General features: G+C 39.0%; 1 protein-coding gene across 4 annotated transcripts in view; it reads right to left on the bottom strand.

Moving 5' to 3' along the window:
- Nucleotides 1-24065, bottom strand: part of SRBD1 (S1 RNA binding domain 1) — a 345104-nt gene that overhangs the window by 267996 nt on the left and 53043 nt on the right. For all 4 annotated transcript variants that reach the window (XM_036752226.1, XM_036752227.1, XM_036752228.1 and 1 more), the window contains one exon: nucleotides 6585-6688. In XM_036752226.1, coding sequence (XP_036608121.1) covers nucleotides 6585-6688 — 104 coding nt within the window. The remainder of the gene's footprint in view (nucleotides 1-6584; nucleotides 6689-24065) is intronic.

The raw sequence follows: 24065 nt of genomic DNA, 5'->3' as shown, positions 1-24065 counted from the left end.
GAAATAATCAGGGAAATTTCATTTTGCTAAAAGGTACCATACGAGCACTTCTTAGGGTCACAACCCACAGTTTAAGAAGTGCCAAAGGGGTCAATGAGTGGAAAAAGTTTAAGAAGCCCTACCAGAGACAATAAGGTAATATCAAAAATGTTTATAGCAAGTTTCTCTGATAAAGATGAAATTTCTCAAATACATGTTGAGTACAGAACTGAGTCAAATTTATAAAAATAAGAGTCATTCCCAAATCGATAAATGGTCAAAGGATACAAACAGGCAGTTTTCAGATGAAGAAATCAAAACTATTATAATCATCTGAAAAAAAGCTCTAAATCACTATTGATTAGAGAAATGCAAATTATAACAACTCTGACATACTATCTCACATCTATCAGAAATGATGAATGCTGGAAGGGTTGAAGGAAAAATAGGTATATTAATTAACTGTTGGTGGAGTTGTAAACTGGTCCAATCATTCTGGAAAATAATTTGGAACTATGCCGAACTATGCCGAAAGGGCTACAAAAAGTATGCACACCCTTTGACTGAGCAAGTCTGTATCCCAAAGAGACCAGAGAAAAAGGAAAAGGACCTATATGTGCAAATTTATTTATTTATAGCAGCTCTTTGTGTGGTGGCAAAGAATTAGAAATTGAGGAGATACCCATGAATTGGGGAATGGTTAAACAAGTTGTGTCATATGATTGTGACAATAATATTGTCACAATAATATTGTGCTATGAGAAATGAATGGGGGGAGGGAAGGTCACAATAATATTGTGCTATGAGAAATGAATGGGGGGAGGGAAGGTTCAAAAAAACATGGTAAGACCTGAATGAACTGATGCAAACTGAAGTGAGAAAAACTCAGAAATCCATGTGTACAGTAACAGCAATGCTGTCAATTGTGAAAATTTGGGTATTCTCAACAATACAATGATCCAAGGCAGCTTCGAAGGACTCATGATGAAAAAATGCTATCTACCTTGAGAGAGACTGATGAACTCTAAATGCAAACAGAAGTATAATTTTCTAAAAATATTACTAATATGGAAATATGTTTTGCATGATTTCTCATGTATAATTGCTATCATATTGCTTACCATCTCAATGAGTAGGGTAGGAGGGAGGGAATTTGAAATTAGAAATTAAAAAAGAAAAAAATATTAAAAATAAATAATAAATTGAGAACATCAACAAAGGCAAGACTTTATCTAAATATAACTTGCTCTCATTCTGTGAGAACACCTTAATTTTCTTTTCTAGATAGTCAAAAACTATTCCTTTAATAGTGTGGTCTATAATTTTGCTAAGAAACAAAGTTCACAGGCCTATAATTTGCTGATTCTATTCTCAGTCAGTAAGCATTTAGTACATATTTATGTATTGTTAATGCAATGGGAAGATCTCTCCCATCCATTAATAGGCCCATGTGACCTGCCTGAGTCACATGGAAGCCTAGATCACATGTGTTTGAGTCACATGAAGCCTGGTAGGAGGAGCTTATTGAATGGGTGGAGCAGAGCTGAGAGGAATTCAGTCAGAGCTCAGAGACAGAGGGTGGGAGTTGCAGCTTGGAGAGAAAGGAAGCAGTCAGAGAGAGAGCAGTAGTTAGAATGAGTGAGAGCCTGGGAGTGACTTTGCTTGAGGGTGTTCCTTTGTGGGAAGGCCCTAACAGAGGGAAGGCTTAGGGATGGCAGTGCCCCCTGCATTGCTAATGTGTATAGATTTCTTTCTTGCTAGGATGGATTTGGCTTTCTGGTGTTTGAATAAATGTCTTGGTTCTGTCTTCCATGCAATTTAGAACTACACCAGCATATTCATAGCCACAGTAGGCGCTGTGACTATAGTGTTGGTGGTTCAACCTACCATGTGCTAAGCACTATGCTAAGTGTTAAGGATACGAAGTCAAATTAAGAAAGAGGGGAAATATCAAAAAAGAAAAAATATCTGTATCAAATTTCTCCAATAAATGGTATCCAAGAAATATAAACAATATATAGATATGCACTATATAATACATAGCTCGTATAGCCATTTCACAATGGATGAGGGGATCAAAGGATATGAACAATTTTCAAAAGAATAATTGCAAAGTATTCACTACTACATGAAATAATGTTCCAAATCACTAATTAAATGAGAAATCAAAAAAAAAATCCCTGAAGTTTCAATTCACACCTTGCAAATGAGCGAAAAAAAATGGCAATGGTTAATGCCAGAAGGGTTGTGGAATGATAGGCACACTAACATACTGTTGGTTGAGCTATGGAATAGTACAATCATTGGGGAAAGCAATTTGGAATTATGCAAATGAAGTGACTAAAATGTTCATACCCCTTGAACTAGAGAGTGGGCTTAATGCTAAAAGAATCAATCAAGAAGAAAATCCCCATACATATAAAATTATTCACAGCAGTACTTCTTGGTATAGCTAAGAATTGGAAACAAAGTTGTCCATAAATTGGGGAGCAGCTAAACAAATTATGGTACGTGAATGTAACAAAATATTACTGTACTCAAAGAAATGATGTAAATGATGAATACAGAAAAGCATAGAAAGTGCTGTATGTACTGAAGTGGACCGAAGGAAGCTTTTTTGGGGTGGGAGAGGTTTTAGAGGAAAGATAATGAGTTTGGTTTGGACATCAGCTTAACACGCCTATGGGATATCCATTTTGAGATGTCAAAGAGGCAGTTGGAGACGTGAGATTGGAGGCCTAGATAAGCAGAATTTCCTGAAAACTGTGACATTTGACTTTGTCATATATTACATGAATTTTCCTGTTTCCCATGACCTTTCAAATATCACTTAAAGTGACAGCTCTCAAATCTGCCAATTATTTCCATACCCAAATACGCAGTCATTCTAATCCAAGTGGCTTTAACAAAATTAACTACTCATCTTAGTAAGCCAAAACAAGGGTAAAATAAGAAATTCACAGCTCAGTCATTTCGGGGTTGTACAATCATGGTCCCATCCATCCTGAGTAGCAGTCCTAGGTTTTCTTTGATCCTCTTCCTCTTCCCAATTTAAAGAAAGAAAAAGAAACCTTGCTGTCAACAGCTTTCCTCCTAACTCACTCTGAGCTTTAGCACTTCTGATACTACTCTCACTTTATCATACTGTGCTTCCGTTATAGTCATCCTTTGTCATGTCCCTTCATTCATCTTTTGTACATCCTTTTTTTTCCCAAGCAAAAAAGCATTTATTAATCACTTGCTATGTGGTAAACCCTATGCTAAGTGTCAGAGACATCCAGGAAGAGACATGGTAATATGAAGAGTTACAGGGACAGTGGTGTATGAAACCACAGGACAGATGACTAACACACTCTTCCCAGAAAAAAGGTAGTTTTGATTTTACTACTGTGCCCAACATACAGTAATCAATTTAATTTATTTACATTCTTGCAGTGCCAGGTTCAGCGCCATGCTGTACTTTTGGACAGGATACTCAGATCTTGATGTTAAACTGGGCTCCTGGACCGACCTCCACATTCCATACTTAGTCCCCTTCCTCTCAGATCTTGGAGGTTGACTTCTAGATCTTCTGAGTTCACCATAGCATCTCATAACAGAGTGCTTGAGACCTTAGAGTCCTGAGGTGTCCAGATAAGAGTATAGATGCACAAAGACTGGTCTACTTCGAGTCCTTTCCAAGATCCATGATGCAGGTTTCAGACTACCCTGGGCTTTCTCAGGGAAACCCTCTGTTCTTGCTTCTTCCAGATACAGAACTTTACAGGTTACACATAGTTCTGGTAGGACTAGGAGGATTCCAGATTATTTGGCAGCACCAACTTAGATGACAGGCTCCTTTTCCTACTGACATCTGGGTTGGAAGAAGTGACACTTTCTCAGTGCGTTTCTTAATCATTTTTCAATCTGGTGTAACTTTAAGGTTCTTGTTGGAGTAGGCATGTAGGAAGCCATGTTAGCCAGAGGTCAACTACACAGCTTTGAAAAAATTATGTTGGCTGGGGGACTTCTCTGCGCAGTCACATGGGTCACTTCAGATAATTCCTGTAGTTCTTCTTCAAAATCAGTTTCTCTTTTTATCATCAGAATTTCATCCTTTAACTTCTTAGAGTAACTTTTCCTGGTAGACTTCCAATCCATTCTTCAAAATTTATTCTCCCCAAACAGGAAGAGCTGATCTTTCTGTCTTTCAGATCCTTCTTTTTCACAAGCTCTAGCAGGGAATGAACCTGCAATATTCTCTCATTTCCACCTGCCTGTTGGTGAGAAACAGATCCAGAACAGAATTTCCTTTTATAGGTTCCTTCAAATTTTGAAGAAAGAAATTATCATTAAGGTAAGTCAAGAAAGTATTTCTAATAACTTTGGCAGAGGTCCTGATAATGCCGTTCCTCCTGTCCCTGTTAGGACTCTTGTCTTGTGCTAGTGATGAATTCTTCCCTTAGGAATCTTGACACTATCGTTCAATCAGTTCAGTTAGTATACTGTGCTCACCCTTGAATTCCTTTGCCCTTTATTAAATCACAGCTCATCCCTTTCTAAATGCCAAATATGGATTCGCAGCTACGTCTACCTTTTCTGTTCCAACTGTGTACTGCTTCAGATTCACAAGAACAACTGGTCCTTCTCCTTGGCAAAATCAGCATTTCTACCAGTACCAAAGGAGTAAGGGCTATCGAGGCACAGGAACTCAGTTCAAATAAGATGTAGACATGATGTGGGACTTATTACTATTAATATAATACTATTACTATTATTACTATTAATATAACACTAATATATATGATATATAACATTAACATAATATTAATGTAGTTGTTGTTCAGTAATTTTCAGCTGTGTCCAACTCTGCATGACCCCATTTGGGTTTTCTTGGCAAAGATACTACAGAGGTTTGCCATTTTTTTCTCCAGTTCATTTTAAAGATGAGGAACTGAGACAAATAGGGTTAAGTAACTTGCCATGGGTGACACATTTTGTTATGCGTCTGAGGCCAGATTTGAACGCAGGAAGATGAGTTCCCTGATTTTAGACCTGGTGCTCTATCTACCCATCTGCCCTACTTAAAAGTTAATAAAGTGTTTTACATATGTTATCTCGCTGGAGTCTCACAACACTCACATGAGGAAGGTGCTGTAATCCTTCCCATTTTATAGATGAGGAAACTGAGAGAAGATAAGTGACCTGTCCAGGGTCATACAAATAATAAGAGTCTGAGGACGAATTTTAACTCAGGTCTTCTTGACTCCTGAATTCCTATCCATTTCACCTCTCTGCCAGTAGCATGCCTCTTTTAGGCATGAGATAGCTTGTGCACAGGCCTAGAGACAAGAAACAGAATGTTGCATGTGAGGAACAACAAGAAAGCCAGTTTTGGCTAGATTATAAAGTACCAGAAGAGTACCCAGAAAGCTGACCACAGCCATATTGTGAGGAGCTTTAAATGGCAAACAGAAGAAATAGTATGTGATGCTAGAGGAGTAGGAGGCACTAAAATTTATTAGGCAGGGGAGTAACATGATGTGACCACCAGAGGTCCCATTTAGATGTAGATGACTCCTAAATGCACACACCCAGCTATCATCACTCTGAGTTTCAGTTCCACATTACCATCGGCATACATATCAAACTCAAAAATGTCCAAAACAAAATTTCTAATCATTCCTCCAGAACTACCCCCTTCTTAACTTCCCAATTTCTTTCAAGAAAATCACTCTCCTTCCAGTCACTCAGGTTCACAAAATAGGGGTTATCCTATACTCTTTATTTTCTCTTACCCCATATCCAATCAGTTGCCCAGACCTGTCAATTCTAACTCCACATCTCATTCTCCTTCTCTTCAACTTAGAAAATTACTACCCATCAGGCTGATCACCTTGTACCTTGGACTGCTAGACCACCCCCTTAAGTGAATTCTTCCTCAATGGCAGGGATTGTTTTATTTTAGTTGTTCTATCCCTAGCACCTAGTTCAACAACTAACACATAGCTGGTGCTTCATAAATGCTCACTGAATTGAAATCATTATCCAGATGACTGAAATCCTCAATCACTACTATCTCACACTTCTGTATCAAGTTTACGATTAGTTTCCCAAATTCCTTATCCTCATTCCTGTCCTGGTAGTCTGTTGTACACTCTGATAAAACCATTTATTTCCCCATCAATCACATCAATGTTCTGCACCATGCTTTCCTTTTGAATCTCTAATGCTTAGCATACTGCCTGGCCCACGGTAAGCATTTAATAAACATTTACTGACTGACTACTATCTCACACGAGTATAATTTAAAACCAGTATAAACTTACCTCCCCTAATATATGAAACCTAAAATATTAATACCACACACACACAGTAGTACTATTACTAGTTTAGAAGTTTTTCCTCATAGAATAATGACCAAAACATATCTATACAGTCAAAAGATCATCTTCGTTACAAATTTTTAAGAAAAAACTACACTGAGTCATTCAGACACTTATGTTACATAGTTTTAAAGTTTTTGTTCAACCGAAATCTTAAAGCATTAGGACCCTGAAGGTATTTTACAAGATAGTGCTAAAAAGAAGAGAGAGTGAGAATGTTATAAAAATCAGCAGACAGACCTGTTCTGGATACACCAATTACAGAATTCATTCTTCACACTATCAGGAATATTGACCTTCACTGTCAGGATCTTCAAATTTTCCCCTCGGTTAATGGCCAGAATCTGAGTTCAAACATAAATGGCAAAGACAGATGACATAGAAAATATATAAAGGATAAACTTATAAAGTAAACTTTTATGAAAGAATATCTGTCTGACATTCTGCCACAAAGCAGGCTGCTGATGTGGAAAATAGTTAACTAAATTCTACTCCTTTTTCCCAAAATGTATCTCAGTAATCAATCAACAAGCCTTATCAACTGAACTGATGACTAAAATTATACCATTCCTCTTATAGTTAGCACTTCCGGTTATATTTAATAGTTGGCTTATGATAAAGTCACATAAAGAGACTGAAATTAGTGAATAAACTATTCTTTATCTAGGTCCCTCTCATTTAGAATTATAACAAAATCCAGATTTGTTATTAGTATGACACGGTCTAAAATGAAGTTTATCTTTTCTTAACCTATGAAAAAAAGTTATTTGTTAAGAAAGTAAAAATGTAAATAAAATTTCAAAAGGAATGTTTAGATTTTGGACTATATTATTATTCTTAAACTTATCTGAAGCACGCATTTACGCATATCACATAATCTTTACAAAATATGTTTAACTGTTGATTTAAACAGTTCCATTAAGGCCCATTAAGAACTTTTAGCAAGCAAATAGTTTGTTAGCATGCTTCACATTGTTACAAAGAAAGCTACAATGAGTACCTGAAAATAACAAACAAGGATTTCTTTACACAAGTCTATATTCATAGTATTCCTTAATTCATGCTGATCTTCTCCAAAAACATTGAGGTTTTACCATAATCAGCTTCTCCCCCTGGTAAATTCAAGCGGATACTTTTTACACATTTATGCAAAACCATCAGATCACAATAATCCAAAAAGACAAAGAAACTTATACCTTCCATCTCCATACAATAGCCTAAGCTGTACAATGTAATACCTAACAAAAATAGGAAAATAAAAAAATTTGTTCCATAGGTCTGAAAAAAAGGTTAGAAAAGAGGAGAAGTTTTACTTTCATAATATTCAAAACCAAAACAACCCATAAATATGCAACAAATTCTCATTACATTTGATAAATAAACCAAGAATTAAAAATGTTTTAAAAGTCTTTCTTAAACACTGGAAATTGAGAAACAGCACCGACTAGAAATTTTAAAATTTACTTTCTCCCCACATCTCCTTCTCCCCCACAAAAAGCTATTAAAAGTTGACATTCTACTGAGCGGTTTCAAATGGTGTGGAAGAAGGCCTTGTTGGTTCTGGCTCCGCCAGAGGATCTGATGTCCCAAGATGGAAAACCTCGCCCAAGAAGCCTCCACTGGTGCCTTGAAGGACCTGATGCATGGGCTCATTACCTTAATGCTGGACTCTCGGATTGAAGATCTCAAGGAAGGACAACAAGTCTTCTGTTCTGTCAACTTCTTGGTAGTGAAGGTGCTAGAGAAATCAGACCAGACCAATATCCTAAGCGCGGTTCTCCCAAGTTCTCTGAGCTTGTCATGAAGTGTCTCTGGAGAATGGTTCAACCGCTCCCTGATACCATCAACAGCATTAATCTGGACAGAATTCTCCTAGATATCCACATCTTCATGAAAGTCTTCTCCAAGGATAAACTGAAGCAATGTAAAAGTGAATTCCCCATTCGGACCCTGAAAACTCTGCAGCATACCTTCTGCAAGGTAAAGGGACCCAAGATCCTGGACCACTTCACCATGATGGACAACAAAAATGCATCTGAACTGGAAGCTCACCTGTGCAGGATGATGAAGTACAGTCTATACCAAATGGGAAGCAAGTCTAACAAGGAAACATAAAAGGGAGCGTCTCGGATAGATGAAAAATCATCAAAGGCCAAAGTGAACGACTTCTTAGCTGAAATCTTTAAAAAGACTGGCTCCAAAGATAGATGTAGATGTAGGAGGGCCTAGCAGAACCGTATGAATACAAGAAGAAATACTCTGATGTGGATATTGAGCCCCTCCTGAAAAACTCCTCTCAGTTCTTCCAGAGCTATGTAGAACGAGGCCTCCGGGTGATCGAAATAGAGAGGGAAGGCAAAGGACACATTCCCTCGTCAACAGAGATTTCTCTTCAGAGGGAAGTATCATGTGTCCCCACTCCTACAAGCACAGCGTCCTCTGTGGGAAACACAAACAGAGAGGAGGTCGGACCCTCCATCTACCTGGAATGGCTGAAGATCCTGTGGCAGCGATGTGGCCTAGAGAATACCAAGCAGGACGACAGGCCTTCGCTGACCCTGCTCTCCAAGCCATCAGGGCCTGCAGTGGTCTCCTCCACAGACATGCTCCACAGTAAGCTCTCTCAGATCCGGGTGTCCCAGGAACAGCACCAGCACCTCAACCTGGATTCCAACCAGATGCACTCGGCTGCCGCCGCCACCACCTCCCCCTCCTCCTCCACAGCTGCTAACATTGATGACTTGAAAAAAAGACTGGAGAGAATAAAGAGCAGTGGCAAATGAAGCTCCCCACATGCTCCCTAGCTTTAGTTTACTCAACTAGAAGTCTTCATAGTTAAAAGTGGCCTGCCCGGGCCTAGGTGACACAAACTGGTTTTATGTCTAACAATGCGGATCTTGGGGGAGGATGGAGTCATTGTGGCACAAGTCTCTGTACATACTCTGCTTCTCTCCATGAGCATCCTGACCATAGAAGACTGTCTGTGTATTAGTTTAGTGTACAGACCTGTAAACAGCCACTCTTCTCTCTGCTCAGACTGTGGTCTCATCTCTTTTTTTAATTACTATTATTTGTAAAGTTGACTTATATTTCCTAGCTCTTGACTATTAGAAACTCTTCAGTGGTTTTCCTTTGAGTTTGTGAGCTCTCCTCTGTAACCCTAAAGGGTCGGTCTATTCTATATGGACGCATGGCATGATAAAGCTAATACAAGTGTCTTTTGTAAATAAAGTTTGCATTAACTCTACAAAAAAATCAAGTTGACATTCTAGAGTTATTTTATCTTCCCAACCCTGTGCACTGTCAAGATGCAGCAACCTGTGTCAATCATGAACTTTAATTCAATCACTAGCTAACTCAGACATGTCACATATGTTCAATACAATAGTTTAAAATGCCTTCAGGCCACAGAACCCATTCATATTAAACTGCTTTCCTGACATACCAGCCCTGACACATCCTTGAACAACCAAGCTTGTAATAAAAATTTTATGTGAAATATTAAAGCACTGGGTACATTGAATGCCAAAGCGATATTGAAAATTCAGCTTCTAACTAATCAAAACTATTCAGGTTTATTCTTAAATATCCACATTAAAATGTAGTTTAAAAAAAATATGTCCAGAAAAAGAAATCTAATATAGAATAAAACTGTTGAAACAATTCCAGCATTATGGTTATAGGTCCCTGTTTTCGCTAAAAACTCCTATCTCACTAGGCAGTACTGTGTTTCGAACTACAAGTTATCAAGTAAAATTTCAAAGAATTAACAAAATATTTTAAAAGTTTAACATACAAATTTTGACTACACTGTTATAAATACAGTTTGAACCTCAAACAGAATTCTTATGATTTTATATAAAATTCATGGAAAAATAGAACCAATACACTAAAGAAAAGAGGCTCTTTGTCATCCCCAATCGCCTATAAGAGGTCTCAAATATCTGTTAAATTAATTCGTGATGGGGCAGCCAGGTGGTGCAGTGAATAGAGCACTGGCCCTGGAGTCAGGAATACCTGAGCTCAAATCCGGCCTCAGACGATTGACACTTACTAGCTGTGTGACCTTGGGCAAGTCACTTAAACCCAATTGCCCTTCCCCCCTCCAAAAGAAAAAATTAGAGCCATAAATTAATTCATGATGTATAGCACCATATAAAATTTGTACTTGTCAATCACCAAAAGACAAAGACAAAAAGCAACTGATAATATACATGTATGTTAAACAAAAACATAAAAATCTTCATTATATTTTCATCACAACAAAGTAGGGGCAATGTGAAGGAAGAGTTACATTCATCAACAAATATTTATCAAGGCCTTACTAGATACAGAGTGCTGTGCTAGGCATTGTAATAGATACAAAGAACACAACCTCTACTTTCAAAGAGAATACAGTTTCAATGGGAAGATAAGACAACCACAAAAAAAATCAAAAAGCACATGAGAAAAAAAATCAAGTAAAAAATAAGAGAGATGCTGTGGGAGATTAGTGAAAGTTAGGGAAAGTTAGGTTTCCACAGAATAACTAACTGTCAGCTTGAACAAAGGGAATAAAAATTAACTAAGGTATGTGGACCCAGCCAATCAGAGAAGGACTAGTGGTTTTCTGAAAACCTTAAACCCAGAATGTTAGGAAAACTGGCTTAAACCAGTGTTTTAACAATCCAGCTAGCAGCTTCTGTGGGGGCGTAAGATCCACCCACAGCCAGCACCCAGAAAGCTGCCGGCACGCCAGGAAAGCACAGGTTCTTTTGATCTGCTTAACCAAGGAAAGCAAGGTGAAGGAGTTGACCAGCTTACTTTAATCCAGCATACAGACAGCATTCAGTTATTTCAAGCGAGCATATAGAGAGCATTCAGTTAGTTCAGGGGAAAATAGCCAGCACCCTGAACTTCAGAGCATTTGTTTAGTTCAGGGGAAAAAACCAGCACCCTGAACTTCAGAACAAAATACAAACAAATTACAAATATCAACAGACAGACCCAATACAATTCATAGTTATCAACATCTAGGTTCAGGCCGAGAGCTCAGAACAAGGGCTGGCCCAGAGTCACGCTCGCCACTGCTGCTGCTCCAACAGAAAAGCGATCTTCAAGCTGTCTTCTCTTCTCTTATAGAGTTTTTGACATCATAAAGCATCACCTGAATGACCAGAGCCAATTGGTTCTTGAGTTGGCCCCTCCCCCTAGGATCCTGGGAGGTTCACATCCACATAGACTAGGTTAACACCCAATAGGGCATGGTTCTGGAATCAACACCTCCCCTCAGCCAGCCCCATGAATCGTCACAAAGAGGCGGACCTAAACCCATGTGGTCTAAAAGCCTCTGCTGTCCCAGACATGTAAACTAGGCCCTCCCCGGAGTTAGCCCTACCTTGGGTCCCAACAAGGTTCCACACCTAACAGGGCCCCAGCACCCAGCAAGGCTCAATGAGATAAACTGAGTCACTCAAAGAAAACAAAGGCCATTCTGCTTGCAACCAGTCAGATAAGAGTCAGGGTTGAAGGGAGAACTGGGTCAAATGGCTAGCACATGCTTAACTGACTAACTGAATATTACCTTACACACACACACGGGGAGTTTTCCGCCATTTTTGAACATGGCACATATGATGAGGGGAGGGGGACATGCTTACACATATCAAAGAGAAAACATATGAAGAGGTGTATCAGGAAGAGTGGAGCGGACCAGTTCGCCCTCTGAAGGGAGGTACTGAGTTGATGGTGCATCAGTCTAACACTATAAAGCTGATCTTATTTTTGTAAGCAGTATTTCCTCTTCCCAAAGAAGAGCAAAGTCAGCTCCTAACCAGGAACATTTCCAATTCCTTTGGATTCTTCTAAAATAAATTGTCCTTGATACCTGAATTTCAGTGTCAAGAGTATTTCTAACAATGTCAAAAAGGCAGTATAGGCAAGGTTCAATGTGCCAAAATATGTTGCTAAAAAGCAGGAATTGGGGGCAGAGCCAAGATGGTGGCTGGAAAGCAGGGACTTGCCTAGGGCTCTCCAAAAACCGATAAAAAATAGCTCTGAACAAATTCTAGAACTGCAGAACCCACAAAATAGCAGAGGGAAGCAGGGCTCCAGCCCAGGACAGCCTGGATAGTCACTGGGTAAGGTCTATTGTGCACGGAGCTGGGAATGGAGCAGAGCAGAGCCCAGCTCGGGCTGCACCCAGACCAACCAGACCCGGGGGCCAGGCAGGAACAGTCCCCAGAGCTCTGAATCAGTAAGCTGTGGCAGTTACTAGACTTCTCAACCCACAAACACCAAAGACAACAGAGAAGATTAGTAGAAAAAGCTACGGGGACAGAGCGAAAGGAATGCATGCTTGGGCCACTGCCCTGGGAGAAGGAGAGGTGGTGCAGCTACAGAACTACAGCTGCAGTTGCTTCTGGCTCCAGGCCCACCTGGTGGGAAGAATTAAGTGGCGGATCAGAGCAGGAGTATAGAGCCTGCTTAAGATCTGAGTCACAGTCCGTGCTGGCGGTTTTTGGGAGAGGAGGAGAGCTGGTGTGGCAAAGCTTGCTGTGTAGAAATAGCTCTGAAAACAACAGCACAGCCCCTCAAACTTGGGACAAAGTACTCTCTACTCTACAAGCAGTCATATCCCAATGAAAAACTCAAGGGCCAAGTAGTTAGCTGGGAACATGGCCAGGCAGCAAAAACGGACTCAGATTCAGACTGAGACTTTGGAATCTTTCTTTGGTGACAAAGAAGACCAAAACACACAGTCAGAAGAAGTCAACAAAGTCAAAGACCCTACATCAAAAACCTCCAAAAAAAAAAAAAAACCATGAATTGGTCTAATAGCACACACACTCAATTGGGTACCTTACCCCACAGGAAAGAAAGAGGAAGGAGATAAAAAAGGGGGGACGATAGAAGGGAAGGCAGATAGGAGGAGGAGGTAATCAAAAGCAAATACTTTCAAAAAGGGATGGGGTCAAGGAAGAAAACTGAATAAAGGGGGACAGGATAGGAAGGAGCAAAACATAGTTAGTCTTTCACAACATGAAAGGTTTTGCATAATGATACACATGTGGCCTATGTTGAATTGCTTGCCTTCTTAGGGAGGGTGGGAGGGGAGGAAAGAGGGAAGAGAAATGGAACACAAAGTTTTAAAAGCAGATGTTCAAAAAAAAAAAAGTTTTTGCATTGAACTAGGAAATAAGATATACAGGCAATGGGGCATAGAAATCTATCTTGCCCTACAAGAAAGTAAGGGAAAAAGGGATGGGGGGGGGAGTGGGGTGACAGAAGGGAGGGCTGACTGGGGAATACGGCAACCAGAATATATGCCATCTTGGAGTGAGGGGGAGGCTAGAAATGGGGAGAAAATTTGTAAATCAAACTCTTGTGAAAATCAATGCTGAAAACTAAAAATATTAAATAAATTTTAAAAAACAATTTAAAAAATAAAAAGCAGGAATTTTTTTTTTCATATTCCTAACAGGATCATTCTATAATAATCTGTTACTTTCTGGGGCCACTAGATGGCACCCCTGTGTTTGTAGGGAAAAATGCTAACTTGTCAAAATGGCAAATCTGTGACAAATTACTCAATTTGAAGAATTTCAGTTAGAAGACAGGTCTGCACCCAATTCATCAAACTCCAAACTGAAAAGGAGTGGTACCTTCTATGGTATCACTGAAAAGTAGCCATTCTGAATGAACACCGCTAGTGAACCAGGAAACTACTGCACGGCAGCCCTATTCATTTGGGGGTAGTTCAAATTATTTGAAGCTTTTACTTACATCAAACCTCATTATGTGGCTCTGTATCTTCTACCCACTGCTCCTGGTAAACACGGGGCCAAGACAAGTTTAACCTCTATTCCACAAGGCAGAACTTCAAATACTTAAAGAAAACTATCTTTACTACACAAATTTTCTCACTCACAGATAAAAAATGACCAGTTCTATTAATCATAATTTATATGGGATGGTTTCAATGAGGTTTAGATTGTGGGAGCCCCCCTTGAACTCTCCTTGAATCTTCCCACTAGATGAGGGATTTGCCTGAGGACATAAGCCTTTCATTATTGCTAGGCCCCAATCTCTAGGCTGGGTTACTCTTAACCTAGCCTAGCCCTCCATTGACTGGCTAGTTTCCACCCTTGATCTTGTCAAAGTGTCTATGCCTAAATATGTTAGGGTAACAGCCTACTACTAGTCTAGCCCTACATTGTCTGTTGTCTCCCAGTAGCCTTCAGCTACTTCCGACCCTTAATCCATTTCTCTTGGTTCCTGCAGTCTGACTTCACCCCAGTCCCATCAAGTTCCTCCTCAAGACCTTCCCTAAACCCCTCCTCCCATCATCCCAGAACCACCCTACATCCCTCCTACAATCTTCCTGTATATGTTTCATCTGGCCTTCACGTAGGTGCTCAGATTCCATCTACCTCAGATGGTATCTGGCCCACTTGTGAAAATGAGCATCAGAAAGGGTGAGATTTCTTAAGACAACCCAATATAGCAAATCTATAATAAACTTTGTCTCTCTTTGGCTGTGAGAAGGCTTGAGCTGAATTCTTATGAGCAGGACCCAGCATGTTGGTATTTTGGGATCTTGAGAACCCCTAAGTTCCCTGACCTCTTCAGTTACAGGTGCCTTAATTGGCATTGGATTAAAAGTACAAATTAACAGTTAATTTGTACTTTTAATCCAAACCAATTAAATTATCAAAAGAATACTTTATAAAATTTGATAAAACTAGAATATAATTCATTTGTGGGGGGGGGAAAGATATATATCAAGAAAAATGATGAAAAGAAGTACCGATGAAGGGGAAATAGCACAATAACTTCATGTCCAATAAACTGGAAAAAAAATTTACTTACGAAAGAACTCCCTATTGGATTAAGAAAGAGGACCAGGGAGTTTACGGAGTAGGGGGATGAAAAATTTGAATCTGTTCTTAAAGAAAATCACTGTGCAGGATGGCATTAAAATTAGGAAAATTGGTCCGTTGGGTCACTCTCTTCCCCCCCCCCCACCTCTTTCTTCCCTCTGCCTCTCTCTTCCCTCAGTCCACACAGGGTATATCACACCCTTACCAGTTATGCCCAAAGGAACATAAATTTTGATCAATGAAATGTTTTTTCCCCCTTAAGCACCAGCTCTCACTGATTGGCTAACAACAGGTCCCAATCCGTATTTTCTCTGTCCAGGGGTAAAATGATGATGGAGTGAAATCAGCCTTTCTTGGAAGGGTATATGAACTCCACAGCCTAACCCAAAAGTGAGCTTAGCTGCTAACTTGCAGCTCCCACGTATTCATATGCGTGCCTGTCCACTTTGAAAAAAATAAACACACGTACAGCCTAATTCTGTTTCTTAAACCAAACTCTAGAAGTTGACACTGACAACTTTTTCCACAGAGAAAAGGAGAGGGGATGCTCATGCTAGTGAATTTTTTTTAAGGACAAGGAAGGCATATTTGAAGGAAGGAGCGAAGACGTTAGTATACAGGGAGACACTGAAGATTCAAGGGAAGGAGAGGGAAAACACCAAGTTGTTTCCATCCTATTCCTCCTGCTTTCGAGACTAAAAACGTTTTACCCTTTTATCTCGTTCCTTCTTCAACACAACACCTAATAATACAAGCAATCCACACTCAGGACCTCTATTTTTATTATTAAGCTCCCTCAAGACCCTAAGAAGACATTAAGGTCCTGAAGAAACACTTGTTACTCCTCTGTCTTATTAGAATGTTAGGATTAAATAAAGCCAAGGTCAAGATCACACAAGATTTGGCAGCTAGAGCAAAAGGCTTGAAAGGCAAAGAGCTAGGATTACAACCACGCAAAACTGAGTATAATGCTACAGAGTAAAAAACAGATAATTAATGAAACACAAGACTTCCAAAGTTTCCTGATGAAAAGACCATAGAACAGAAAACACAAGACCCAAGAGAAAGCATAAAAAGGTAAACATAAGTGAGAAATCATACACATATTAAGGTAAAATTGTTTGCATTCCAAATGGGAAGATGAAACATGTAACTCCTAAGAAGTTTATCGTCTCATAACTAGATAAATCTAACCAAAAAAATAAACAAGAAAGAAGTTAGGGAAGCGATGAGAATTTTAGAAGAGTGAGATACCAGAGACCTCTGGAGATAACTGAATGGGGATAGAAAGGAATATACCTTTTTTCTCTGGGGTAGAAGGCACCTACACAAAAAGTCAACTTGTATTAGAGGGCATAAAAACTTCACAACCAAATGCAGAAATTGCATCACATCATAATGCAATAAAAATTACATTCAAAGATGGCTGTGGAAACAGCTTAAAAAAATAATTGAAAACTAATCCTAAAGAATGAATAGAATGGGAGGAGAAGCCAAGAGAGAAAAAGGGCAGGGACATGCTTGAGTTCTCCCAAATTCCCCTCCAAAAAACTTACACACCTCAAAACAAACGGCTTAAGAAAAAGGGGAGGAGGAGGTGTTGGAGGGAGGACAGAATGGAAGGGGCAGTAGTCAGAAACAACTTTCTGAGGATAGACAGGGTGAAAAGAGAGAGTAGAATATACAGGGGAAAAATAGTATGTGGGGAAATACACAGTAATCATAACTCTGAAAAAAAATTTTGCAGCAAGTTTCTCTGATATAGGCCTCATTTATCAAATATATATCAAATTTGACTGAGTCAAATTTATAAAAATAAGAGCCATTCCTCAATTGATAAATGGTAAGATGATATGAAAAGACAGTTTTTAGACAAAGTAATCAAAGCTATCAATAGTCATGTTTTTTAAAATGCCCTAAATCACTACTGATTAAAGAAATTAAAATTAAAATAGTTCTGAGATACCATCCCATATCTATCAGGTTGGATAATATGGCAGAAAAGGACAATGACAAATGTTGGAGGGGATGTGTGGAAACTGAGACACTAATGCATTATTGGTGGAGTGAACTGATTCAACCATTCTGGAGAGCAATCTGAAATACACCCAAAGTGCAATAAAATCATGCATATCCTTTGACGCAGCAATATGGCTACTAGGTCTGTATCCCAAAGAGATAAAAAGGAAAAGGACCTATATGTACACAAATATTTATAGCAACTCTTTTTTTGTAGTGGCAAATTGGAAATCGAAGGGATGCCCATTAATTGGGGAATAGCTAAACAAGTTGTAGCGTATGATTCTGATGGAATACTATTATAAGAAATGATGGGGGGCGAAGCCAAGATGGCAGCTGGAAAGCAGGGACTAGCGTGACCTCCCTGCCGAGTACCTCCAAAAACCTATTAAAAAAATGGCTCTGAACCAATTCTAGAATGGCAGAACCCACAAAACAGCAGAGGAAAGCAGGGCTCCAGCCCAGGACAGCCTTAATGGTCCCTGGGTGAGGTCTATCCCACACGGAGCTGGGAGCACAGGGGAGCTGTGGGGAGCTGGGCCCAGCCGAACACAGCGCGAGCTGCACAGACCAACCAGACCAGAGGCTGGGCGGAAAGTGCCCTAGCGCCCTGGACCAGTGAGCTGCGGCAGTTACCAGACTTCTCAACCCACAAACACCAAAGACAGCGGAGAAGGTTAGTGGGAAAAGCTGCGGGAGTGGAAGGAGTTCCCGGTTCGGCTACCAGCCCCAGGGACAGCAGAGGTGGGGCAGCTACAGCTGTTGTTACTTCCGGCCCCAAGCCCACCTGGTGGGAGGAATTAAGTGGCGGATCAGAGCAGGAGTTCACAGCCTGCTGAAGATCTCAGCCCAGTCCGGGTTGGGGGTTCTTGGGGAAGGAGCAGTGCTGGTGTGGCAGAGCTGGCACACCACCCCCCCCCCTCAAACGTGGAACATAGAACTCTGTAGTCTACAAGCAGTCATACCCCACTGAAAAAATCAAAGGTCAAGTTAGTTGGTTGGGAATATGGCCAGGCAGCGAAAACACACCCAGATTCAGTCTCAGACTTTGGATTCTTTCTTTGGTGACAAAGAAGACCAAAACATACAGCCTAAAGAAGTCAACAAAGTGCAAGAGCCTACAACAAAAGCCTCCAAAAAAAACATGAACTGGTCCCAGGCCATGGAAGAGCTGAAAAAGGATTTGGAAAAGCAAGTTAGAGAAGTAGAGGAAAAATTGGGAAGAGAAATGAGAAGGATGCAAGAAAATCATGAAAAACAAGTCAATGACTTGCTAAAGGAGACCCAAAAAATATTGAAAAATACACTGAAGAAAACAACACCTTAAAAAACAGACTAACTCAAATGGCAAAAGAGCTCCAAAAAGCCAATGAGGAGAAGAATGCCTTGAAAGGCAGAATTAGCCAAATGGAAAAGGAGGTCCAAAAGACCACTGAAGAAAATACTACTTTAAAAATTAGACTGGAGCAAGTGGAAGCTAGTGACTTGATGAGAAATCAAGATATTATAAAACAGAACCAGAGGAATGAAAAAATGGAAGACAATGTGAAATATCTCATTGGAAAAACCACTGACCTGGAAAATAGATCCAGGAGAGATAATTTTAAAATTATTGGACTACCTGAAAGCCATGATCAAAAAAAGAGCCTAGATATCATCTTTCAAGAAATTATCAAGGAGAACTGCCCTGATATTCTAGAGCCACAGGGCAAAATAGAAATTGAAAGAATCCATCGATCGCTTCCTCAAATAGATCCCAAAAAGAAATCTCCTAGGAATATTGTCGCCAAATTCCAGAGCTCCCAGATCAAGGAGAAAATGCTGCAAGCAGCCAGAAAGAAACTATTTGAGTATTGTGGAAACCCAATCAGAATAACCCAAGACCTGGCAGCTTCTACGTTAAGAGATCGAAGGGCTTGGAATACAATATTCTGGAGGTCAATGGAGCTAGGATTAAAACCAAGAATCACCTACCCAGCAAAACTGAGTATCATGCTCCAAGGCAAAATATGGACTTTCAATAAAATAGAGGACTTTCAAGCTTTCTCAGTGAAAAGACCAGAACTGAATAGAAAATCTGACTTTCAAACACAAGAATCAAGAGAAGCATGAAAAAGTAATCAAGAAAAAGAACAAGAAAAAGAAATTGCAAGGGACTTACTAAAGTTGAACTGTTTTGTTTACATTCCTACATGGAAAGATGATGTGTATGATTCATGAGACCTCAGTATTAGGGTAGCTGAAGGGAATATGCATATATATATATATATATATATATATATATATGTTTATGTATATATATAAGTGAATGTGTATGTATGTATATATCTATGTGTGTATATATATATATATGTATATATATATATATATATATATATATATAGACAGAGAGAGAGAGAGAGAGAGAGTGGACACAAGGTGAGTTGAAGATGAAGGGAAGATATCTAAAAGAAAGAAAATCAAATTAAGGGATGAGAGAGGAACATACTGAGATAGGGAGATAGGGAGAGACAGAATGGGGTGGATTATCTCGCATAAAGGTGGCAAGAGGAAGCAGTTCTGTGGGAGGAGGGGAGAGGGCAGGGGAGGGGGGAATGAGTGAATCTTGCTCTCATCAGATTGGGCCTGAGGAGGGAATACCATACATACCCAATTGGGTATCTTACCCCACAGGAAAGAAGAGGGAAGAAGATAAAAAAAGGGGAGATGATGGAGGGGAGGGCAGATGGCGGTGGAGGTAATCAAAAACAAACACTTTCAAAAGGGGACAGGGTCAAGGGAGAAAATTCAATAAAGGGGGATGGGTTGGGAAGGAGCAAAATATAGTTAGTCTTTCACAACATGAGTATTGTGGAAGGGTTATACATAATGATACACATGTGGCCTATGTTGAATTGCTTGACTTCTTGGGGAGGGTGGGTGGGAAGGGAGGAGGGGGTAGAATTTGGAACTCAAAGTTTTTAAAAACAGACGTTCAAAAACAAAAAAAAAAAAGTTTTTTGCATGCAACTAGAAAATAAGATACACAGGCAATGGGGAGATGGGTAGTAGAAATTTATCTTGCCCTACAAGAGGGGAAGGGAAAAGGGGATGGGAGGGGAGTGGGGTGACAGAAGGGAGGGCTGACTGGGGAACAGGGCAACCAGAATATACGCCGTCTTGGAGTGGGGGGGGGGGAGGGTAGAAAGGGGGAGAAAATTTGTAATTCAAACTCTTGTGAAAACCAATGTTGAAAACTAAATATGTTAAATAAATAAATTAAATTTTAAAAAATATAAATATAAAATAAAAAAATAAAAAATAAAAATAAAAAAATATGATGCAACATAAAAAAGTGATTTAAATTTACATAAATGTTGTATCAGAAAATAAAATAGCATGCTTTTGAATATTCAAAAAAAAAAAGAAATGATGAACACAATGCTCTCAGATAAACTTAGAAAGACTTACGTGAACTGATACAGGGTTAAATGTGCAGAACCAGAATACTGTACACAGTAACAGCAAAACTGTACAATAATCAACGGGAAATGACTGAACTATTCTCAGCAGCAAAATGATCCAAGACAATTCCAAAGGACTTATAATGAAAACTGGCATCCATCTCCAGGGAAAAAAGTGATGGAGACAGAATAAAGGCTGACGCAGACTTTTTTTACTTTTCTTGTGTTTTTTTTTATTTAGTCTATGTTTTCTTACACAATAAAAACTAATATGGAAATATGCTTTGCATGACTTACACATGTGTAACCTATATCAAATTGCTTGCCTTCTCAATGAACGCAGAGGAGAAGAGGAGAGGAAAGGAAGGGAGTTTCAAACTCAAAATTTTAAAATACAAACATTAAAAATTTTTACATGAGATTGGAAAAAAATAAAATGTTAAACAAATATATTTTTAAAAATCAAAAGAAAAAAATTACTTAAAGAACAAATCATAGAAACAATTAATAATGTTATCAGAGAGAATGACAACAATGAGACAACAGATCCTGTGAGGTAAACCTACAGGAATGTCACAGCTAGATTCTAAAACTCTCAGTTTAGGAAGAAAATATTACCAGCAACAAGAAAAAAACAATTCAAATACGGCAGAGCCACAATTGGAATTGCACCAGACCTTGCAGCAGCTACACTAAAAGCCCACAGGTCTTGGAACACTATGCATCAAAGGGCAAAAGAAGTGGGGTTTCAGCCAAAAATATCATACACTGTAAAGTTAAGCATAATTCTGAACAAAAAAAAAAATGGAAATGTAATGAATTCTCAGACTTTCAGCATTTTGTTACAAAAGACCTGAAATCAGTAGAAAATTTGGCATACAAGATCCAAGAGAAACACAGGGTAAACATCACAGACTAACTGTAAGGTACTCAATAAGGACAGATTGTTCACTTTTTTTACGAGGAAATGTAAATTATATCTCTAAAACTGTTATTGGTAATTGGATAGTTGAAAAGAAAGATTGCAGTAGATTTGAATATTAAGTGATACTAAAAAGGAAACTATCTAAGAAAAGATAAAGACTAGTTATCCTATACAAATCAGGTGCAAGAGGAAGAACTGAGACAGAGGAATTAGAGGATGAGGGCTGGTAGTTCTGGAATCCTACTCTCATTGGGAATGGATTAAAGAGGGAATAATGCATACATAAAGGGCATGAACGTCTTCTAAATTCAGAAAGAAATATAAGGCTTCAAGAGAATAATTACCCTCTCAAGTCACACAGGCTGTCAACCTCACTATCTTCCTCAACTCCTCGTACACTCACCCTCATCCAACCTTCTGTCAAATCTTATTTCTGTCTCTCACATACATCCTGTTCTCTCTACTCATACTGCCATCACCCTAATACAGCCTCTCGTCATCTCTTCCCAGGACTACTGCAACAGTCTTCAAATTGGTCTCCCTGCTTCAAGTCCTTCCCTAGTCTAATCCATCCTCCATTCAGATACCAAGGTCATCTTCCTAAAGCCCAGGTCTGACCACATCACTAACTCTACCCTCCACACAATGATTCCAGTTAACTCCCTATTGCCTTGAGCACTAAACATAAAATCGTCAGTATCTAAAACCCTACACAACCTGATTCAATCCTACCTAATCAGTCTTCTTATACTTTCTTCCCTTTCCATACACTCTATCATCTGACTACATTGATCTCCTTGCTATTCCACTCATGCCTTTGCACTGGTTCTCTCCCACGACTAGAATGATTTCCCTCCTTACTCCCAGCTTCCCTGGGCAGTTAGCAGTAAATCCTAACAAAATTATTCCAAAAGGTTTACAGGAACTTCATTTGTAATGTGGAAGACCTCAGTGAAGAAGTCTGTGAACAGTAAAACTTAATTCAGAAGGTACGAATGGCCAGAAAAGTGGCCTATTGTGTGCTAAAAATATTTTCTGCCTGAGACAGTGGATTTCTGAAGAGGGAAACATTACTCAACTAAAAATCAACATCCCGCATGAGGCCTCCCCCTCCCCAAAGTCCCTTCCTTCTGAGATTACCATCCATTCATGTTGTATATATCTTGTACACATACACTTTATACTTGCATAAGTACACATACACTTACACTTGTACTTATACACATATATTTGTGTGCTGGCTTCTCTATAAGAATGCGAGCTTTTGGAAAACTGGGACCATTCTCTGTCTATGCTGCACTTAGCACAGTATCTGGCACACAGTAAGGGCAAAATAAATGCTTGTTGATTGACTAATTTCTCCAGGCAAAACATTCCTACTTTCTTTGGGGAATTCTTATAAAGCATAGGTCTTAGCGTACTTTTCAGTCCTCTCATCATCCTATCCTGGTGCCAATGCTCTTCAAATGAATTTATGGATTTAACATCACACCAATCAAAATATTTCCTCGAAGCCTACTTCAAAGAATGAGATAAAGTGATAATTAAGTGTATGGAAGGATATACAGGAAAAAAAAAGAATTGTGATACGGATATCTTTAGAAAGGGACTTGGACCTGAACATATGATCGAGTTACTAAAGAAAAGGAACAAAATTCTGCAACAATTTTGATGATGTTAAAGGCAAATTTTAGAGAGAACAGAATTATCAGTCTTAGAATCAAATAGAAAATTCTAGATGCTTTAAAGAATTCCAGGTAGAGGAGATTTGCAGAGTTGACTGAATATGTGATAAACTTAGAAATCACTGGGAAGAATTTCCTCAATTTTCTGGTAGAATTATCATGGTGACTTAACCTCACAAAATTATTCTAAAAGGTTTACATCAATAATTTCATTTGTAACATTGAAGATCTCGGTGAAGAAGTCTCTAAACCAAAAAATTTAATTCAGAAGGCGGAAATGACCAGAAAAGTGGCCTGTTGTGTATGACCCATGGAAATATTTTCTACCTGAGATGGCAGATTTCTGAAGAGGGCAACATTTACACTATGTGGATTTGGTTTTCTCCTCTTCATCTGCAAGCTAACATTCCAGAAAAGCTGGTGTTAATTCTCATTTTGAGCAATATCTATAGTCAATCCTATGAAAAAGAATTGAAAGTAACCATTTATGGTGTTTTGTACTCTCAAACACTTGGAAAAAACATTTCAGAAACAAGATTGAATATATGTTTCTTTACAAATATTTTTCCCATGATTCATAAATTTAATTTGTTCATTTTGATAAAGACATCTAACAGTTCTGATTCTTTAATTCAGTTAGATACCACATGCAACCAGGAATCAGAAAGATCTGAGTGAATCCTGCCCAAGATATTTGCTAATTATATGACCCTGGGCAAACCCTTAACATCTCCAACTCAGTTTCACCAAGCGTAAATTCATAAGATTGTCGTAAAGATTAAATAAAT

This window comes from Trichosurus vulpecula, chromosome 3, assembly GCF_011100635.1.
Source record: "Trichosurus vulpecula isolate mTriVul1 chromosome 3, mTriVul1.pri, whole genome shotgun sequence".
Lineage (NCBI taxonomy): Eukaryota > Metazoa > Chordata > Mammalia > Diprotodontia > Phalangeridae > Trichosurus > Trichosurus vulpecula.
The sequence above is the reverse complement of the archived record's forward strand: the minus strand, read 5'-3'. Positions and strand labels throughout refer to the sequence as shown.